This window comes from Dendropsophus ebraccatus, chromosome 8, assembly GCF_027789765.1.
Source record: "Dendropsophus ebraccatus isolate aDenEbr1 chromosome 8, aDenEbr1.pat, whole genome shotgun sequence".
NCBI classification, from domain to species: Eukaryota; Metazoa; Chordata; class Amphibia; order Anura; family Hylidae; genus Dendropsophus; species Dendropsophus ebraccatus.
The window spans coordinates 15,709,285-15,730,827 of NC_091461.1; the positions used below are offsets into that span (position 1 = coordinate 15,709,285).

The 21,543-nt window shown below is 47.4% G+C and overlaps 1 protein-coding gene across 2 annotated transcripts; it reads right to left on the reverse strand.

The window, feature by feature from the left end:
* Window positions 1-4,804: 4,804 nt before the first annotated feature.
* USP5 (ubiquitin specific peptidase 5) lies at window positions 4,805-21,543 on the reverse strand. 2 transcript variants are annotated; one of them, XM_069979900.1, is made up of 20 exons: window positions 21,361-21,543; window positions 18,013-18,138; window positions 16,638-16,704; window positions 16,393-16,526; window positions 16,107-16,252; window positions 15,274-15,458; window positions 14,348-14,442; window positions 14,079-14,272; window positions 13,750-13,821; window positions 13,517-13,592; window positions 11,799-11,924; window positions 11,568-11,721; window positions 11,303-11,477; window positions 10,789-10,877; window positions 10,312-10,503; window positions 9,392-9,535; window positions 7,851-7,996; window positions 7,541-7,697; window positions 5,577-5,661; window positions 4,805-5,280 (listed from the first exon to the last, which is right to left on the reverse strand). In XM_069979900.1, exons 1-20 carry the CDS (start codon window positions 21,466-21,468, stop codon window positions 5,187-5,189), a joined length of 2,565 nt encoding a protein of 854 aa, XP_069836001.1. In that variant the 5' UTR covers window positions 21,469-21,543; the 3' UTR covers window positions 4,805-5,186. The 2 variants fall into 2 exon arrangements, with proteins under 2 accessions (XP_069836001.1, XP_069836002.1); XM_069979901.1 differs by having other exon boundaries at window positions 10,381-10,503; window positions 21,361-21,542.

Genomic DNA, 21,543 nt, shown 5'->3' on the forward strand with positions numbered 1-21,543 from the left:
GATATGCTCTTAGTTCAGGCATTGGATCCACAGTTGGGTTTCGAGGCCGTTGGATTGTGGTCGCGTATATTACAGGCTGGGTTCTATTCCATGATTAGAAGGTAGGGCTGGGCGATATGGCCAAAAAATAAAACCTCACATTTTTTTGACTTTTTTTTTCTCAATTCTCGATTTAAATCTTTAAATCTTTTTTTTACATTTATTTATTTCATGCAGGGTGTAGTAGTAGAGGCATAATGGATAAGGGGTGTAGTAGTAGATGTGGGCGTAGTAGTAGCAGTTGTGGGAGTAGTAGTAGTAGAGCAGTATTGAGGGTAGTAGTAGCAGCAGCAACAATAGTAGCGCTAGCAGTAGAGCAGTATTGGGAGAAGTATTGGGGGTAGTAGTAGAGCAGTATTGGGGGTAGTAGTAGTAGGACAGTATTGGCGGTAGTAGTAGAGCAGTATGGGGAGTGGTATTGGGGGTAGTAGTAGGACAGTATTAGGGGTAGTAGTAGAGCAGTATTGGGGGTTGTAGTAGTAGAGCAGTATTAGGGGTAGGAGTAGAGCAGTATTGGGGTGGTAGTAGTGCAGTATTGGGGTGGTAGTAGTAGAGCAGTATGGGGAGTGGTATTAGGGGTAGTAGTAGAGCAGTATTAGGGGTAGTAGTAGAGCAGTATGGGGAGTAGTAGAAGAGCAGTATGGGGAGTAGTAGAAGAGCAGTATGGGGAGTGGTATTAGGGGTAGTAGTAGAGCAGTATTGGGGGTAGTAGTAGAGCAGTATTGGGGGTAGTAGTAGAGCAGTATGGGGAGTAGTAGTAGAGCAGTATGGGGAGTGGTATTAGGGGTAGTAGTAGAGCAGTATTGGGGGTAGTAGTAGAGCAGTATGGGGAGTAGTAGTAGAGCAGTATGGGGAGTAGTATTGGGGGTAGTAGTAGAGCAGTATGGGGAGTGGTATTGGGGGTAGTAGTAGGACAGTATTAGGGGTAGTAGTAGAGCAGTATTAGGGGTATTAGTAGAGCAGTATTGGGGGTAGTAGTAGAGCAGTATTGGGGGTAGTAGTAGAGCAGTATTGGGGTAGTAGTAGAGCAGTATGGGGGTAGTAGTAGAGCAGTATGGGGAGTAGTAGAAGAGCAGTATGGGGAGTGGTATTAGGGGTAGTAGTAGAGCAGTATGGGGGGTAGTAATAGAGCAGTATGGGGGGTAGTAATAGAGCAGTATGGGGAGTAGTAGAAGAGCAGTATTGGGGACAGTAGTAGAGCAGTATGGGGAATGGTATTAGGGGTAGTAGTAGAGCAGTATTAGGGGTAGTAGTAGAGCAGTATGGGGAATGGTATTAGGGGTAGTAGTAGAGCAGTATTAGGGGTATTAGTAGAGCAGTATTGGGGGTAGTAGTAGAGCAGTAGTAGGGGTAGTAGTAGAGCAGTATGGGGAGTAGTAGTAGAGCAGTATGGGGAGTGGTAGAAGAGCAGTATTGGGAATAGTAGAAGAGCAGTATGGGGAGTAGTAATAGAGCAGTATGGGGGTAGTAGTAGAGCAGTATTGGTGGTAGTAGTAGAGCAGTATGGGGGTGGTAGTAGTAGTAGAGCAGTATGGGGGTAGTAGAGCAGTATGGGGAGTGGTATTAGGGGTAGTAGTAGAGCAGTACTGGGGGTAGTAGAGCAGTATTGAGGGTAGTAGTAGAGCAGTATTGGTGGTAGTAGTAGAGCAGTATGGGGGTAGTAGAGCAGTATGGGGGTAGTAGAGCAGTATGGGGGTAGTAGTAGAGCAGTATTGGTGGTAGTAGTAGAGCAGTATGGGGAGTAGTAGAGCAGTATGGGGGTAGTAGTAGTAGAGCAGTATGGGGGTAGTAGAGCAGTATGGGGAGTGGTATTAGGGGTAGTAGTAGAGCAGTACTGGGGGTAGTAGAGCAGTATGGGGGTAGTAGTAGAGCAGTATTGGTGGTAGTAGTAGAGCAGTATGGGGAGTAGTAGAGCAGTATGGGGGTAGTAGTAGTAGAGCAGTATGGGGGTAGTAGAGCAGTATGGGGAGTGGTATTAGGGGTAGTAGTAGAGCAGTACTGGGGGTAGTAGAGCAGTATGGGGAGTAGTAGTAGAGAAGTATGGGGAGTAGTAGTAGAGTAGTATTGGGGGTAGTAGTAGAGCAGTATTGGGGGTAGTAGTAGAGTAGTATTGGGGGTAGTAGTAGAGCAGTATGGGGAGTAGTAGTAGAGTAGTATTGGGGGTAGTAGTAGAGCAGTATGGGGAGTGGTAGAAGAGCAGTATTGGGGATAGTAGAAGAGCAGTATGGGGAGTAGTAATAGAGCAGTATGGGGAGTTGTAGTAGAGCAGTATGGGGAGTAGTAGTAGAGCAGTATGGGGGTAGTAGTAGAGCAGTATGGGGGTAGTAGAGCAGTATGGGGAGTAGTAGTAGAGCAGTATGGGGAGTAGTAGTAGAGCAGTATGGGGGTAGTAGTAGAGCAGTATGGGGGTAGAAGTAGAGCAGTATTGGTGGTAGTAGTAGAACAGTATGGGGGTAGTAGTAGAGCAGTATGGGGGTAGTAGTAGAGCAGTATGGGGATAGTAGAGCAGTATGGGGAGTGGTATTAGGGGTAGTAGTAGAGCAGTACTGGGGGTAGTAGTAGAGCAGTATTGGGAGTAGTAGTAGAGCAGTATGGGGAGTAGTAGTAGAGTAGTATTGGGAGTAGTAATAGAGCAGTATTGGGGGTAGTAGTAGAGCAGTATGGGGAGTAGTAGTAGAGCAGTATGGGGAGTAGTAGTAGAGCAGTATGGGGGTAGTAGTAGAGCAGTATTGGGAGTAGTAATAGAGCAGTATTGGGGGTAGTAGTAGAGCAGTATGGGGAGTAGTAGTAGAGCAGTATGGGGAGTAGTAGTAGAGTAGTATTGGGAGTAGTAATAGAGCAGTATGGGGAGTAGTAGTAGAGCAGTATGGGGGTAGTAGAGCAGTATTGGGGGTAGTAGTAGAGCAGTATGGGGGGTAGTAGTAGAGCAGTATGGGGAGTAGTAGTAGAGCAGTATGGGGGTAGTAGAGCAGTATGGGGAGTGGTATTAGGGGTAGTAGTAGAGCAGTACTGGGAGTAGTAGTAGAGCAGTATGGGGAGTAGTATTGGGGGTAGTAGTAGAGCAGTATGGGGAGTAGTATTGGGGGTAGTAGTAGAGCAGTATGGGGAGTAGTTTTGGGGGTAGTAGTAGAGCAGTATGGGGAGTAGTATTGGGGGTAGTAGTAGAGCAGTATGGGGAGTAGTATTGGGGGTAGTAGTAGAGCAGTATGGGGAGTAGTTTTGGGGTTAGTAGTAGTCTTGCAGTACTGACTAGCACCACACAAAACAGTATGGAGACTGTAATACATGAAAACATGACAGGTCTTCCAGAAAGATGGCCCCATCCGACACACACAGTGACAGGCACACTACTTACACCATGATGCAGGCACCAGCTTCATGTCTCCGATGCTCTAAGGTGCTGCATTGCTCCGGGTGCCGGTGGGCGGCGAAGCATTGCTCCGGGTGCAGGTCGGCGGCGCTGCATTGCTCCAGGTGCAGGTGGCCAGCGCTGCATTGCTCTGGGTGCAGGTGGGCGGCGCTGCATTGCTCCGGGTGCAGGTGGGCGGCGCTGCATTGCTCCGGGTGCAGGTGGGCGGCGGCTGCGGTGCTCTGGGTGCGGACAGGCGAAAATCATGTAGGCGGGTGTGTGTTTGGTAGGGCGACTTTTGCAGTTCTCTGGGTGCAGGTGTGCGGTCCTGCTCTGACCTGCAGGAGGAGCAGCTTGCCTGGAGCGCCACTGCTCCCCCTGCAGGTCAAATTTACGATTTTCAAAATCTAGGCGAATTAATCGAATTCGGTTAATCGCCCAGCCCTATTAGAAAGTCCTCTATATGGAGCCGGATGTGAATGCAGCTGCTTGTACACCAGTCGCCGTGTTCCTCCTTGTATAGGTGCAGACATAATTCAAGGCCCCCTGTGTCATTATATTGTCGCCCCAGTAATCTGTTGTAAAGTCATATTCATCGAGCTCAAGGGGTAAAAAATGGCTGTCAATATGGCTGTGTCTATGTGCCCTCAGCTGGAGGGTGTAGTTGTATGGTGGAGATGGTAGAGCACAATGATCCCAAACCTGTGCAGAACTACAGTTCCCATTGTGTCCTGTCAGTCAATGACCATCAGAGCATGCTGGGAGTTGTAGTTTTGCAGCAGCTGGATAACCACAGGTTGGGGATTAGGACAGGAATGGAGAACCTTCAGCCCTCCAGCTGTTGCAAAATTACAATTTCCATCTTGCCTGGGCAGCCAAAACGAAAGCTTTGTTGCCCAGGCATGATGGGAATTGTAGTTTTGCAACAGCTGGAGGGCCGAAGGTCTGGTGGAGTAGAAAAAAAAGGAAAACCTTTTACAACTTAGTAATAAATGGGGGCGAGCTCCTGCCTTACAGTCAGACTGAGCCAGGGTTTGGTGGGGCTTACAATCTATCACATGATACACAATAGGATAATACATGAATATTAGGCAAAGAATTAAAAAATAAACTGTGTTTCCTACACTTACTGTTCCTTTGTTATATTCAAGATTCTGAATCTATCGAGCACTTGGGAGATATGTGGCTTATTTTTGACTTTTGAAGCAGCTCAGGATTTCAGTAATAGTGCCACTCTTGTCTGTATTTGGTAATGCAGCTCATCCCCATACTGCAATACCAGACAAAGCCTAGAGACAAGAGTGGCACTGTTTCTTGAATAGATCCAGGAGCAAGGCTTTACTATTAGAGCGTTGGTCCCACACTATAATGTTCAGGGTCCAGGCATCAGACAAAACCAGAAACTAAAATACGGGGAGAAAAAAAAAAACTTTATTCACACGGTTTTGGGAACACATAAACCAGCCAACTACTGCAAGATGAACCCCGTGCCCCGAGGCCGAGCACAGAGATTGCGGTATCAGAACTCCACCCTAAAGCCTTGCCGCGTCCTGTCCCCAGTGCAGAAGCAGACACAGCCTGACCGTCCCGTGCCAGACCCCTTCTCTGCCGAAGATATTGGGGGGGAAGTGCAGTGATGGGATCGGAGGGTTGGGAGAATCCAAGGACAGGAACGTCTTGTAGCAATAACCCAGGAATAAAGCCGCCCCAAGCCTTGAAGATGTGAACCAGAAAACCCTCCATCCCGTAATCCTCGCCAAGGAGGGACACAGAACACATACTGAGGAGCGGGGGGAGATTAGCTCTGCACACGCTGGTAGAAGTAAATGTAACCAAGGTCTTTTGGAGGCTTCTCAGATGCGCAGACCTTCTGGTCATTGTAGATCACCCACCTGAAGGGGACAACAAAGAGGACAGTGGTCAGCAACAGGGGGAGGGGAGGACAGTGGTCGGCAACAGGGGGAGGGGAGGACAGTGGTCGGCAACACGGGGAGGGGAGGACAGTGGTCGGCAACAGGGGGAGGGGAGGACAGTGGTCGGCAACAGGGGGAGGGGAGGACAGTGGTCGGCAGGAGGAAAAGACAGCAGAGTAATATAGGACATGAGGTTTAGAAAGTGAAATATAGGAAGAAAAAAATTCTGAAGAAGACAAGGGGGCTAAGCAACAAGCAGACTCAATCTCTCTTACCGTCCATCTTTCTTTATATGACACACGTAGTGACCGCACATGGTGGATGTTCCCATATGACTGATAAATGCGAACAGCTCGTATCCTGCAAGGACAATAAGGTACAGTACCCCCTGAAGATTTTGAAAAACTATAAGGACTTGATGAAAAAAGTATATAAAAAACTTTGAGACAGTTAACCGGCAGTAACCAGGCCCGGCGACTACAGAGTGAACAGAGACAACTGCTTCTGGCCCAGATCACTGTGAAGTGCAGGTGCTGAACAGCTTATCCGCAGGGGTGCCAGCCTTGAAAAACTCCTTTAAAAATGGCTTTCCACCCTGAACAGACCTTCTACACCTGTATCACCGGACCCAAGAGGTATCAATCCCAGAGTTTTGCAGGAATTAAGTACTGTGTAGACAGACCCTTATTCCTAATATTTAAAGATTCTATAATGACAGGGATTGTTCCCCAGGACTGGCGCATAGCTAATGTGGTACCAATATTCAAGAAGAGGTCAAAGAGTGATCCTGGAAACTACAGGCCTGTAAGTCTAACATCTATAGTGGGTAAAGTATTTGAGGGGATTGTAAGAGATGCTATACTAGAGTATCTTAATGAAAATAATGTTATGACACAGCATCAGCATGGATTTATGAGAAGATCGATCCTGCCAGACTAATCTGATCGGCTTCTATGAAGAGGTAAGTTATAGATTGGACCTGGGGGAGGCTGTGGATGTTGTGTATCTGGACTTTTCATAGGCATTTGATACTGTGCCGCATGAAAGGTTGGTCTACAAAATGAAGATGCTGGGACTCGGGGAAATCATATCCAAATGGGTAAGTAACTGGTTGTGTGATAGAAAAGAGAGGGTGGTCATTGATACTACTCGATACTGTCATTGACAGTTACTTGTGGGGTACCACAGGGGTCAGTGTTGGGTCCACCTTTTTTTAATATCATTATTATTTTTATTAATGATCTTGTAGAGGGGCTACAGTGTAGAATCTCAATTTTTGCAAATGACACTAAACTGGGTAAAATAATCAGCACAGAGGATTATAACATCATATTACAGAGGGATTTGGGGAAGCTGGAGGCTTGGGCAGAGAAATGGCAAATGAAGTGTAATGTGGATAAATGTTAGGTTATGCATTTGGGCCGTAGAAATAATAAGTACGGTTATGTGCTAAATAATAAAACGGATGAAAAAAAACGTAGGGTGAACCCAGCCTTAGGGGCGACCTGAGCACAATGTACAAATATATGAATGGACAGTACAGAGGTCTTTGTAGTGGTCTTTTTACTCCTAGGTCAAAGGGGTAGTGACTCTCCTTAAGCAGAGCTCGTCATAAAGACGTGTGGAGACTTACAGGCCACTGCTGCTCCACTGAGAAGTCTGGGAAGAAAGGATATACAAAATAGCTCTCACACCTCTTGAGCAAAGATATGTCCCTTCAAGTCAAGTCTCGCTCAATCAAGGAGCCTTAGAACATTGACAAGAGGTGTGAGAGCTATTTTGCATATCCTTACTCCTAGGTCTGTAACCAGGACAAGGGGGCATCTTCTACATCAAGAGGAAAGAAGATTTCACCACCAGCACAGATGGGGATTCTTTACTGTACGAGCAGTGAGACTGTGGAACTCTCTGCCACATGATGTCATGGCCGATTCATTAAATGAGTTCAAGGGAGGCCTGGATGCTTTTCTCTATAAATATAATATAACAAGTTATGGGCATTAGATTTCCGGTGATACATTGATCCGGGGATTGTTCTGGTCGCCATTGGAGTCGGGAAGGAATTTTTCTCCCTGTGATGGGGCAATTGTCATCTGCCTCATGGGGGTTTTGCCTTCCTCTGGGTCTGCACAGTAAGGTTTCTGTAGGTTGAACTTGATAGACTCTTGTCTTTTTTCAACCTTATTAACTATGTAACCACAAATAACGCAGCCACCACTACTATCGGTCAGACACTCACGGCCATTTCCATCTTTGACACGGGGTCCAGCAGCGGGGAGGCTCTCGGACACAGACTCTGCAGCAGAACGTCCTTCAGACAGGTCCATGGCAGCTTCAGCATCCAGGTCATCAATGTGAGAGAAGATCCAGTCCACAGCTCGCTCCAGACTGTTGTTCTATAGGGATTAAAAATCAGACAGTGGTGAGGGTTAGGTGTAAGGTTACCTCCTCTTTACATGATTGTACATATCTCCCGTCACCCCATTTGTGATTAGAACAGGAGGAAAGTGTTACTGGATGCTGGCACACAGCAGTGGCGGAGTACTTACTGTAGAGCGGAGCGCCCTCACTGCTTGCTCTTGGGAGAAGCCCATGGATATAATGGTGGCTATGTGCTCCTCAGATGGGGGGTCTCCTCCTATGGGGACTGAAGGTGGGGCGCTGACGCCAGATAATACTAAAGGATGAGCAAAGTCTGTGGAGAGAGAATAATGTCAGGTTATTAGCGGTTTAATCATAAAGCTTCTGCCTCTATCCATATAATGAAACAGCCCACATCTACAGGTGTACACATATTATACATAGGGAGCATGCCCGGACCAAGAGGCACGGTCAACTGATGCTTTATATGACCCTCAGCACAGACACATTTATAACCCATTATTATATTTAATCGGGATTTGGGGCAAAAATAATTTCTTTCTCCAGGTGGCTGGAAGTTTTACTCATCACTCAGTGTTTCTCCTTTAGCAGGGAGCCAAGCCCAAAACGCAGGGAGCCAAAGCTAAAGCGCAGGGAGCAGAGGCCAAAATGCAGGGAGCCGATAACTGGAGCTGGGATAAATGGAAAAATAAAAACCTTCTCTTAAAGCGTAACTGTCATTTCAGGGTCATTTTTCTGAAAACATTAAATATCAACAGTTGAAGCGATTTTAAGAAACTCTGTAATAGGTTTTATGTACTAAAAGAGTTTCCTTCTGTAGTGAAAAAGCAATCTCCCAGCCTCCCCCCTCACATCAGATGAAGCAGGATTTCTGTCTCCATTATGTGGCTATGGAGAGGGGAGGGGCTGTTAGGAGTGACTGAGCACGGAGGATTCCTGCACAGCACAACACCCTGCAATCTTCTCTCAGTAAGTTCATAGATAAGCACTGACCTTTCTGACACCTGAATTTAGCGTTTTTGGTGCCCAGAGAGTCTACAAACCGCTGACCTTCATGTCATCTCTTCCTGCTCCCTCATCTCCCTCAGCCCCTCCCCCCTTCATAGGCTTACAATGGAGAGAGCAGAGCCCGTCTTCACTGACTTATCTGTAATAAAGACGTGTATGCCTGATAATGCACAGATAAGAAGTCAGGGGGGGAGGCTGGGAGATTGCTTCTTGAGTACAGAAAGAGGCTTTTTTGGCTGATGAAACCTATTACAGAGTTTCTTAAAATCGCTTATACTACTGATTTCTGCAATAAAAAAAAAAAAACATGACAGTTACACTTTAACTATCCCTGGTCCCCCGCAGATCTCTTTTGACTACTTCCAGTCCCTACCAATGCTTCTGCCTTTTTACAATATGAGTGCTTGGTGCAGGACCTGCCCGCTTAGCCAATCACTGACCACTGCAGTGCGCCATCTTGGCCAGTGATTGGCAGTGGGCAGGTCCTGTATGTAGTGCTTGTCTCGAAAACAAGAGAAAAAAAAAATCCAGACACCGGATGAGGCCAAACGGGAGCAGTGAAGATCCTGTGATATGCAAGTATAGTGTTTTTTTTTCCTATTTTAACCCTGGCCACAGCTACACTGGAGGCTGTACATGGGGAGCTTACTATAACACAGTGATAAATGCCAGGGTAATAACACTCAGCTCCATATATTACCTGGGTCATCCATGTGTGACATTACCCACGTCATGGCAGCTTCTGCTCCGCTGTTACCCGTGTAATAAACAGCTTTGCGACAAGCTTCAGCCGGGAATCCCATCTCCACCAGCTGCGTGACTACTGACTCATCCAGCATGGGAGCTGTGAACAGAGAGAGATTTGCAAGCGAACTATGATGAGGCGTTTCCTGCACAGCGTGGTTTAGAGACCTCACCAAAGGGGTGAGCAGAGAAAGAGACAGAACAGATCCCAGGACAAAGGGAGCAGGGAGCCCACAGGCAGACCCCCCTCCCCCTATACAAACACACAAGGCATGCACCGCCAGCCACATCTCATGCAGCACATACACTGAACTAGAATACTGAAGTCGCATGATCAGAACAGGAGCCCACCCTTTGGGGTAAGGGGTAACCAATCAAGTCACTGCTTTTATTCTCCACATATAAAGGTTTGCATCGGACTGGTTCTATTGGCAGAAGTGCAGGAACTTTCAGCTGTCAGGGCATGCTGGGAGTTGTAGTTTTGGAACAGCTGGTGAGCCACAGGTTGGAAACAATGCTATATAAACACATAGCAATCAGATACTTGTCAGCCTTCCTCTAGAGCAGAGATGGGGAACCTTTGGCCCTCCAGCTGTTACAAAACTACAATTCCCATCATGCTTGGACAGCCAAAGCTTTGCTTTGGCTGTCCAGGCATGATGAGAATTGTGGTTTTGCAACAGCTGGAGGGCCGAAGGTTCCCCATCCCTGCTCTAGAGAGATGATTAGTGTTAATGTACCCTGTAAGACCCCCATGATAGACACTATAGGGACGTCAATCAGTTACGGATATTATAGGCTATGGGGAAGACCCTCACTGAGTTGCTAAGCATCCCACATCCATCCACATGTCCCACAAGAGTCAGAAACACTAACATGTCGGAGAGGAGAAGTGAGGGGAGCAGTACGAGTCGTCATCATCGTTGCCATAGAAACCAAGGCTACCTTTGGGCTCGTCTGGGGTCACCAATGGGGGGGCAACATCTGGGAGTTCTTCTTCATCCCCTTGTAGGCCCCCACCCCGAAACTGAGACAGGTCCAGTTCCTCTGGGGCATCAATTGAGACGTCTAAAGATCAAACGGAAAGATGAGGTCAATGCACAGGGTCAAAGAAATACGGAACCAAGGTAACCAATGGCGTCTTCTGTATGGGACCTACCAACCTACCAACTAGCAGAGCTGGGGGGTAATTTTGAAACACATGATAACTTCCTTCTCGATGTCCAAGTTTATAACCAGATGGCCATATTCGCCATTATAGACCACAATGCACAGTGTCGGGAGTTGGATGGAGCCAGTGGTCTATGCCCCAGTATATATAACCACAATGGTGATGACACTTTCCATCCTTACCCAGTTTCTTTGGAACCCAGTCCAGACCAAAGGTGAATTTCTTAATCTGGATGACCAGGTAATCCGGGAATGAGGCAAAGCGGGATGTCCTGGGAGAAACAAGACAATGACAAATAACTAAAACGTTTAATCGGTGAGACATGGCCACTCGAATCCTCCTTAACAGATAAAAGGTTCTGCATCTTCCTAATACATATGGCTTTACCGATACCTGTTCTCCTGCCCGATCCTCCTTACACAGCAGTAGTTTGTTACAATGTAAAGGCCTGGTAGTGCAGGACAAGACGACTTGTGCTGCTGATGCATTTACATTACGGATCATTGTAACAAACCCTCAGCTGTGTGAGGAAACTAGTTTGGTGAAAATTCTCAGCCTCTCAATTCACAGACCGCAAACAGAGAACTTACAGTGGAGTCTATAAAATACAATGTAGGTGAGAAGGTTGCAGAACATTCTATCAGGCGAAGGATCCTGGATGACCCCAGTAAATAAAACAAACCGTTCCTTTCTTACTTAAGTGCAGTAGATTTGGCCTGCAGAGCAGCGCTCCAGAACTCATCCAGTTGCTCAGGGGCTGCGAAGGCTTCTAGACAGGATGTGAATGGGATTCGTGCTCTGACTAGCTCGGGAGGGGGGCGGTGGTCCTGCTCCGCTTGCTGCCTGGCCTGTTCGTAGGCAGCGAGCTCCTCTGCACAACATATAAAGTACTAGTGAGCTGCTGCAGATCAGTACATGGCTGCCCTCCCATCCTCCCCCAGCTGCGGCTGGCTTGTCTGACCTTTGTTAAGTGCGGCCTCCATGGGTACGGGCAGCTGTAGGATATACTCCACTCGCTGTGTGTACTTCACCTTCTGAGACACCAGACACTTAATCTTCTCCTCCACCAAGAAACGGAAAACTTCATTGGGATTGGAGGAGCTGCGGCAATTCCTCTGGGGAGACATAACCTAGGGTGAGCACCACTGCGGCGAACACGGGGGTCACTGTGATGAATACCACCGCCACTCACCTCCACCATGTTTATGAAGTGAAGGAAGAACTCCTGAGCATCCTGCTGCCTGTTGGTGGAGAACTCGGGATGTCCTTTCCCAATAAGTGCTTTAAACATACGAGGTGCAATGCCGTCCTGTACACCCTATAGACAAATACAGAAGGTGACAACATGATGTTACTGCTCCCACTTCTATTATTGAGGCCTTGAAAGCCTCCTCCATGAGGCACAGTTATTTCTCATTCTCTCCATCTCAGGAGGCAGGACCAGAGACAGGCTGTTTCCCAGTATCACATATAGTTACATTGTCAGAGCACCATACATCCTCCTCTCTGCTACGTCATGACAGTGCGGGGGATAGAGCGTTATACAGGCTTGCAGTCTGCTGGGCTGATAATCTAGATCAGACGTGTCAAACTCAGGCCCTCCAGCTGTTGCACAACTACAATTCCCATCATGCCGAGACAGCCAAAGCTTTAGCTGTCCAGGCATGATGGGAATTGTAGTTTTAAAACAGCTGGAGGGCCTGAGTTGGACACGTCTGATCTAGACAGTATACTACCTCTGTGGGGGAAGAAGAGGTTACTGATGCACTGGTTTTACAAAGTGCCATGGGTAGAAAGAAAGTAAACAGCAGCCACAAAGTGAGGAAAGTGTTACTAAGCATTGAGCTGCTAAGATGAACGAGATGGAAGCCTTGATCTACCTTGCATGCACAATGCAGATCTCTCTCTCTCATTAGCACAGAGCACATGTGAAACCCCACCCCCACTTTACATAATCTCTCTTGCTGAGGCTGTTACTAGAGATTTTGTGATGTTGTAAAGTGTACCTGTCAGCGTAGCTGCTGATGGATCAGCTGAGAATTCCTCTCTTCATTCAGAAATCTGGGTATCCATGGCTATGAACCATGAATGTCCGAATGAATAGAGGGATTTGCCGCTGATCTGCCAGTGGCCGTCCTGACAGGCATACTTTAGCGACAGAGAGTAGACAGCAGATTGCTAGGAAGGGAGACACCTAGTGGCCAAGACTTAAGAGTTATTTTTCTGAGGTCATTTTGTTAAAGGGGTAGTTTACCAAATTGTTTTTTATTCAAATCAACTGGTGCCAGAAAGTGCCAGAGGTTTGCAATTTACTTCTATTAAAAAATTCTTCGAGTACTTATCAGCTGCTGTATGTCCTGCAGAAAGTGGTTTATTCTTTCCAGTCTAGAGAGCAGGAGAGGTTTTCTATGGGGATTTGCTGCTGTTCTGGGCAGTTCCTGACATGGACAGAGGTGGCAGCAGAGACTGTGTCAGACTGGAAAGAATACACCACTTCTTGCAGCTCCTCCAGCTGTAAGGTCAGGTACCCAGCTGATCAACTGCCTGCTCAGCCAATCGGTGACTGGGGTGGGACACTGCTGCAATCGCTGATTGGCTGAAAGGGGGGGAGGGGGCAATCAATCAGCCAGGCAGTGATGTTGCAGCAGGAGAACCTGCAGAAGGCCGACAACTGTCAGTGAGATCCAGGAGCGGTATTACAGGAGAATTCTCTTTTAAATAAATGCTAAAAAAAAAAAAAAGTAAGGAATCATATAGGACATCACATGGAGGGAAGGTGATTGAGACCATTTGGACTCCACCCAATTGGTGAGCAAAGTTGTAAAAAGTCTAAATTGTTTGTGCAAATTGGGGCTTGAGGCCAAAATTCCCTTGTATTTATTTCTTTGGCGTCTGAACCTCAGGTCTCACCTTTTGATCCTCGCCTTCCTTTTCACTCCCCGGCTTGGAGTATTCACCAGACAACAAACCATTACCAAGCTTCACTCTGTGGAAATCAAGGATGTATATTACACCAAGAACATTCATGTCAAACGTCACACTGTTTGGTCTTGTAGGACCAGTCCCCAAACACATCCTTATACTGAACAGTGCTCCCTCTAACCCATGTCTGTATATCCCATAGGAAAACAACATTCCCTTACACCTGGGTGCTGAAATCCTGCGTCGGATCGGCTGGTGCCTTATGGAATATCTGCTCCATACGGTCCACATACCTGTAAGAGATGGAGGCAACAAATTATATTTCAGCTTAAAATGTCTGATGCTGATCATAGTTACAGACAGACCCCCATACGGCTCTTATACTGCACAGGTTTACTTATTCATTGCCTACAATTTGTGTGGACGGCTCCTAATGGCCCCTACATCCTCCTCCAATTTCCTACTAAGGCAACTAGAATATGTTATATGCAATAGCCAGTTCCTTGTCTGCTAAAGGAGATGCGACAGTCCTGACCCTGGAGACACTTACTTGCGCTGGAAGGCAGGAATACTGAACACAACCTGCATAGTGGAGTTGAGATAGCAGCTGTTTCCCAGGTTGCGGATCCCAGTGTACCCCGGGCCGTACAAGGGCTGTAGCTGTACTCCCGATTCTTGGATCAGCTCCCATTCTCCAATCCGCTGATTCATATCAATTTCCAGCTCAGTCATTGTCTTGTCAGTCTATGGGAAAAGAGGTTAGGCGTTAGCATGGAATGGACTACAAGCCAGGTGGAATATTCCAGAACATCCTCTCACCTTCTGCATCTTCATCATGTCGATTCCAAAGTGCGATAGATGTTCGGCCAGGTTTGGGTCAAGGACCATGTCATCTTCATCGTATGAATAGACGTCTGACGGAGAAGAGTGGGACAGTGTAAAACAGGAGAAGACAATCCTATCCTAGAATATCCAAAAGGCTACGAATACAATGAGAACATAGAAAGTAAAGTAAATAAAGACACTCTGCACAATGGCTTTATCAAGATCAGCTGGTTTTGGGTATATGGCGACTATGCAGACCTATCTCCACTGGTACAGTCACAGACAGTGATGATATATAGAAAACAGAAAGGACTGTGGGAGCAGACTACACATTTGGCTTGACTGTAGTCTGTAACCATGGACCCATAATTCTTTGTAAGAGATGTATACCTAGAACAGTACGAGACAAGGGTGACTAAAATTGCACCAAGCTATTGTTGTCATGTTCATATGTCCAAAGTTTTAGTCACTGGGGATCTGCGTGCTTGGCTAAGGTGCTGAGTAGTTTTGAGCAAAGTTGCCAAAATATTTGGTTTTGGCAAAGTTCTACGAACCGGAACGCTTAACATTTAATTCCTCGCAGCTGGAGAAGTTGGGAGTCCTGGAAAACATGGATACAGCCATAGGCCACAGGCTGTATTCATGTTTTCCTGGCAGCCCCAGCCATGAGAAGTCAAATGCCAAGTGTTCCGGTTCTTAGAAGATTGCAGAACCATAACAGCTCAGCAAGTTTGTCACACTAGTGCTGAGCACTGAGCCCTATCACTTATGATCAGTACTTTAGTGCATTTGCTTAGTTTTTTACAGCTATAAAACCCTGACCGCTTGTGTAATGGTGATCTAAGCTCGGCCTACTCAAATCTGCACCCAGCCTAAATGTCACGTGACCGGCTGAGATGGTGTCCAAAGGAAAAACTCACCGCCTCCGTCTGGAGTGATTGTGCCCAGTTTAACAGCCAGCGGGTAGCCGGTCTCTCTGTAATGCTGCACAGCGTGGTTGTTTCCTCCGCTACCATCAAAGTATCGTCTTCCACATAGGATCGCTCCATCTGTCATATTGAGCCACAGGTTCTCCCGCAAATCGCACACACTGCACTTCCACCCGCTGAGGAGACAATGAGATAGAGAAATGCAGTGACAGATAATATTCTACTGGTTTCTCTATGATAAGGACCATAAATAACTGTATTACCAATCCTCCTGTACTGCTGGGCTCCTCTGTGCCTCCAGCATTATGGAGAATATAGTAACCAGCCACTGCTAACATGGTGACAATAAGCCGCAGCAGATCTGAGATACATCATTATGGTATCTAACACCTGCCCTGATGTGGCAAATGGCAGATACTGATGACACCACCAGCAAGGGAACTGGTAAGTCTAACACTGTCACAAAAGGCTCTGGAGGTGTCAGGAGGGGGAGAGGGATGTTTAATAAGCATCTAGACTGGTTACTAGCGGCCGATGTAATAGATTGTACTGTAAAGGACTTGTCTGACATTCGCTTTCCTATATGAAAATATAGCAATTGTACAAAGAAAGCACTACTATACAATGAAGAGCAAGAGGAGACATCCTGGGTGTAATGCACTGCGTCTCCATCGCTACCTCACTGCAAGCCCCATGAATATGGAGGACGGGGCAAGAGTGTAATCCCTTCCCAGATGCTGCCTACATGTCATAACTTAATCAAAGTACTGAAACCCTTCCAGGAAAAGACAACCACAATGCTGAGATGTATTATAATCACTCACCATGGGGGGATGCGGGGGACCCCCTCAAGCTGCTGGAGACTGAATGCATGTTTAGAGACTTGCCTAACCTCCCCGTCCCAGGCCTGGATCTCCTGCTTACGGGAGGCAGAGTCAGCAGCTAAGATGGCATCAATGGCAGTGGAAACCTGATGGAGGCAGGAAAATGGAGTGAGATGTACTAGAAGAGCAAAACTGCAGCACAATGAAGTCTGTCAACACCCCACTATAGCTAGTATAAGGTTCACAAATAGGTCCCCCCACCCCACACACACCTCAGGTTACCCACCCGGTCCCTGACCATCTCTGGGAGTCCTAACAGTCCATCCCGCTGAATCTCCAGGAACTCGGGCACAATGACCAGCTTCACCTCTTCCTCATATTCACACTGCTCATCACACATGTCAAATCCGCCCTCCATTCCTAAAGAAAGTGGAGAGACATTGAGGATAAGAGGATATCCCAGAGCCGTCTGGTGACTCACTCTCCATCATGTAGTATTAGACACCGACATTGTTATTTAGAGGGTCTTACCTATGGCGAGACGTGTGGGCTTTTTGCGAGGGGGGTCACCTGTATTAGAACTAGAGTCATCGGATTTCTGTGGAATAGAAAAATGTCACACGGTCAGGAAATGCGTCCGGTGCTGAACCTTTAGTGCAAAACTAGTGCAGACATCGCCCATAGCAACCAGATGAATGGGGGTGTATACTGTGTTGAAAGCTGGAGTGAGGAACAGCGCCCCCCTCTGTGCAGACATCGTGAAACGCGTGGATTACTGGACAGAGACGACTACTCACTCCCTCATGTCCGATCTGTTTGCTCTGTATAGAGTTTAAAGGGGTTTTGCTACTATAGTCACTAATTCCTTATCCCCAGGATCACAGGGTGTTCCGACCACTAAGAAATCCTCACAATCTTGAGAACTGCCCTCCTAGAGCTCTTATCTGAGTGAAGAACCAACATACACCCTTGCCTGCTGCTACATTCACTGTCTTGGCTATCAGCAGCAATCCCATAGACAATTAGTGTCCATTCAAGATTTCGGGAGCCCCAGCGGTTAGACCCCTCGCCAGGCTCAGACATCTATGCTAATCCTGTGGAAAGAGGAGAAGTGTCCATGTGGCAAAACCCCTTTTGTGCATTATAGAAATAACCCAATGTAAAGAACGTGTCCTGCTGGTTTAATCAGGATTGAGAAAAAAAAGAAGTCTGCTTTCTTCCGAAAACAGCATCACATCTGTCTGTGTGGGGTATTACGTATAGGAAGAGACAGGGGTGCACTGCAGGTGACTAGTTGGTTCACATGGACGGGTGTTAACCCAATTATACTGTAATAGAAGACTCAGTAGCACTCATTCAAATGCAAAGTGGTCAAAAGTTTATTAGACAGCATGCAAAGGGCCAGGCCGGGTATATATACACAAAGCTTCAACACCTCACAGGTGGATATACACTGAAAGCTTTATAGGCTACTGATGGACATTTCAACTCTAGCCAGGGTCTTTCTGAACGTTGCAGTGTTTCAGTTAGGCTGGGAACATTCCTGGGGCGTATGTCAGTGCTGTGTGGTATTACAACTTAGCTTCTATTCAATTCAAAGGAACTGAGCTCCAATACCACCCACAGACTGAGAACAAGAGTGGCACTGTATCTGGAAAAAGCAGCCAAGTTTTTTCTAATCCTGGAAATCCCCTTTAAAGTCAATGTACCATCAGGCCCGGGCTGAAGCACTGGAGGCAGGCTGACCCACCCCCAGTGGGAGGACCCCACCGCCCCTCTATGATGCGGCTCCATTGATTCTAATGAAGCAGAGTCATAGAGGGGCGGGGGTTTCCTCAGCCCGGGCCTGATGGTACATTAACTTTAAGCATATCCCCTTCCCCCTACATATAAGCAGTCTCAGTACCGGTTTGGGGGTCCTCTTCAGGTGCAGGAACGCTCTCTGGCTGGTCTTGCTGTAGTGTTTTTCTACATACGGTCTGCCAAACCCCAGGAAGGTGTTCATGCAGATATATAATCCTCCGTCCGACTCCTGAAACACAAGACAAAATCCGCACAAGTTATTGGTTATCACAGGGGATCTGTTGAGCTCTTCCTCCTGTGTTGCTCGTTCCTTGTCGGGGCTGGATGTTGGTCATATACATCAGGATACCGCTGGGGGTCCATACAATCTACTAGATGACTTCATTTGGTTGATTTGCTGAACACATCATTTCATTTTCCAGAAACCTGAAGCAAATTCTACTACGAAATGTAGTATACAAGACTAAACATTATCCCAAGCAGTTTATATGTGGTCTATTACAGTGAATGAGTGCGCCATGTGAGCGTAAACGTAGGGTTAACTTAAATTTATCGAGATCTATAATGATCCAGAGGAGACGTCACAGATAAGACTTATAACGCCAGGTATCAGCTCGGCCACCTCAGGAGCGTATGGTCACGGGGAGGGGGCTCTATAGCTGCCCTGATCCTGATGACTACACATCCCTCTCCTAACATCTGTCCGCTCAGATATAACACTGCTTATTCAAGGAGCGAAACTAAACTGTAAAACCCAAACTGAGGACAGGAGAGGTGCTGTATCTGGGAGAAAGCAGCCGTGTTTGTCTAATCCTGGATAACCCCTTTAATAGTGGGGGGTGCTCTGATCTGCCTCCTCATCTCTTGGTCAGGGCGCAGCACGGCCACCATTGCTCTGTCACTATAATATAATAATAATAATTTTTTATTTATATAGCACCAACAGATTCCGCAGCACTTTACAATTCTGGAGGTACATACATAGACAAAAAAATCGACATTACAGAGATACATATAATTATCCATACATGAGGAGTGAGGTCCCTGCTCGCATGCATGAGCTTACATACTATCAGGAGGGGGTGCGAGACAAAATGGCAGAGGGGCAAAGTGCATCGTTGTTCTTATGGTCCAGCCATCTTTATAAATAAGGCAGTGCGGGTAAGGGGGGGTGAACCTGTCACCAGCCAATGCCTGCATGCACAGGTCTAAGTGGTTAAATGCTTGGTGTGTGTGTGTGTGTGCGTGTGTATGTATGTGTCTGTGTGCGTGGTGGAGGTGTCTGTGTGTGTGTGTGTGTGTGTGTGTGTGTGTGTGTGTGTGCGTGTGCGTGTATGTATGTGTCTGTGTGCGTGGTGGAGGTGTGTGTGTGTGTGTGTGTGTGTGTGTGTGTGTGTGGAGGGGGGGGTTGAGGGTTGAGTCAAAATTAGGGAACCTGGTAAGCCTGTTTGAACAGAAGTGTTTTGAGGGCACGTTTGAAGCTTTGTGTATTGGTGGTGAGTCTGACAGTCTTGGGTAATGTATTCCATGGAACTGGTGCAGCTCGGGTAAAGTCCTGGAGACGGGAGTGAGAGGTGCGGATCAAGGTGGATGTTAATCGTAAGTCATTAGAGGAGCGTAGGGCACGGGTAGGGCGGTAGACAGAGATGAGGGAGGAGATGTATGGAGGTGCAGCACTGTGGAGAGCCTTGTGGGTGAGCAGGAGGACTTTATATTGTATCCTGTGTTTAACAGGGAGCCAGTGTAGTGACTGGCACAGGGGGGAGGCATCAGTATAACGGCTGGATATGGGGATGAGCCTGGCCGCTGTATTGAGAATGGACTGGAGAGAGGAGAGTTTAGAGGAAGGAAGGCCGATTAGTAAGGAATTGCAGTAGTCAAGACGGGAATGAATCAGAGCGACAATGAGAGTTTTAGCAGATTCGACAGGAAGGAAGGGACATATTTTAGAGATGTTTTTTAGATGCAGATTACAGGAACGTGAAAGAGATTTAATGTGAGGAGTGAAGGAAAGATCTGAGTCAAACATAACCCCAAGGCAGCGGGCTTGCTGTGTAGGGGCTATGGTCGCACCACAGACAGAGATGGAGATGTCAGGTGGAGGGTGTTTAGCAGAAGGAGGGAAGACAAGAAGCTCAGTCTTAGAAAGGTTTAGTTTTAGGAATAGGGAGGACATAGCGTTAGAGACGGCAGACAGACAGTTACTGGTGTTCTGTAGAAGTGCGGGGGTGATATCACGGGAGGAGGTATATAGCTGGGTATCATCAGCATAGAGATGGTACTGAAAACCAAACTTGCTGATGATTTGTCCGATGGGTAAAGTGTAAAGTGAGAAAAGGAGAGGGCCCAGGACTGATCCCTGAGGAACCCCAACTGTAAGGGGGAGAGAAGATGACGTGGAGCCAGAAAGTGATACACTAAAGGAGTGGTCGGAGAGATAGGAGGAGAACCAGGAAAGAGCAGAGTCCTTGAGGCCGATAGAGCAGAGCGTGGAGAGGAGGAGCTGGTGGTCCACAGTGTCAAAAGCTGCAGATAGGTCCAGGAGGATGAGAAGTGAATGGTCACCTTTAGATTTGGCGGAGAGGAGATCGTTAGAGACTTTAGTTAGGGCAGTTTCTGTAGAGTGGTGAGGACGGAAACCGGACTGAAGGGGGTCAAGGAGAGAGTTGTCAGAGAGGTAGCGGGTTAGGCGGGAATAGACCAGATGTTCCAACAGTTTGGAGATAAAAGGAAGATTAGAGACAGGTCGATAGTTGGCTGCACAGGAGGGGTCTAGGGAGGTTTTTTTCAGTAAGGGAGTGATAATGGAGTGTTTGAAAGCCGAGGGGAAGATGCCAGAGGAGAGGGAGAGGTTGAAGATTTTAGTAAGGTAAGTAGTGACACTATCATACACAAACAACCCCTTGATATGAATGGACGCAGTGTAATGCTTTCTTCCCCCTGTGGTGGCGCTGTAGGGAATGTGAACACTAAGGGCTTATACGTCCTGTATTACACCGAGGCTACGGACCGGGAAGCCCTGTAGCCCAGGCACTTTATGACTCATCTTTTGTCAAGTGAACCTTCTAACAGTACATTATCCAAAGTGGAGAAACCCTTTAAGAATGTGGCGACGCCCATAAGACGGCAGCAACTCCCTGACCCCAAACCTTCCATGATATAATGGTGGCTGCATCTGGGTCCTATACACATGAATGGGAGGTCCATTACCCAAGAGGCCGCCATTACTACAAACCCCTCTAACTGGCAGCAAGATGAGTGGTCACATGACACGGGCGGGGCCTGGCACCCTCATTTGCATACACTGGGTATAGTCTTTGGTTTGTCCCTTCTCCATACTGGGGGTCTATGTGCTGGGGTGGGGGGAGGGGACAATAACCCCAGCAGCTGCTATGGATACTGGGAGCAGTGAGAGGGCAGCTGACTATCTAGATACACAGGGATGTAATACCGGAGTATGGAAGGAGAAGGCACACTCATCCTTATGGACTCGGTCCCCAGGCCTGGGCACCCGGATAGTCGGCAGGACAGACAACAGCGCATCTTTTACGTCCACCATGACTCCGGTTCCTGGAGGATAGTGACAAGGCTCCGTTTCCGCTTCCGGCGACAATCTGTCCTCTGCCTCGCACTC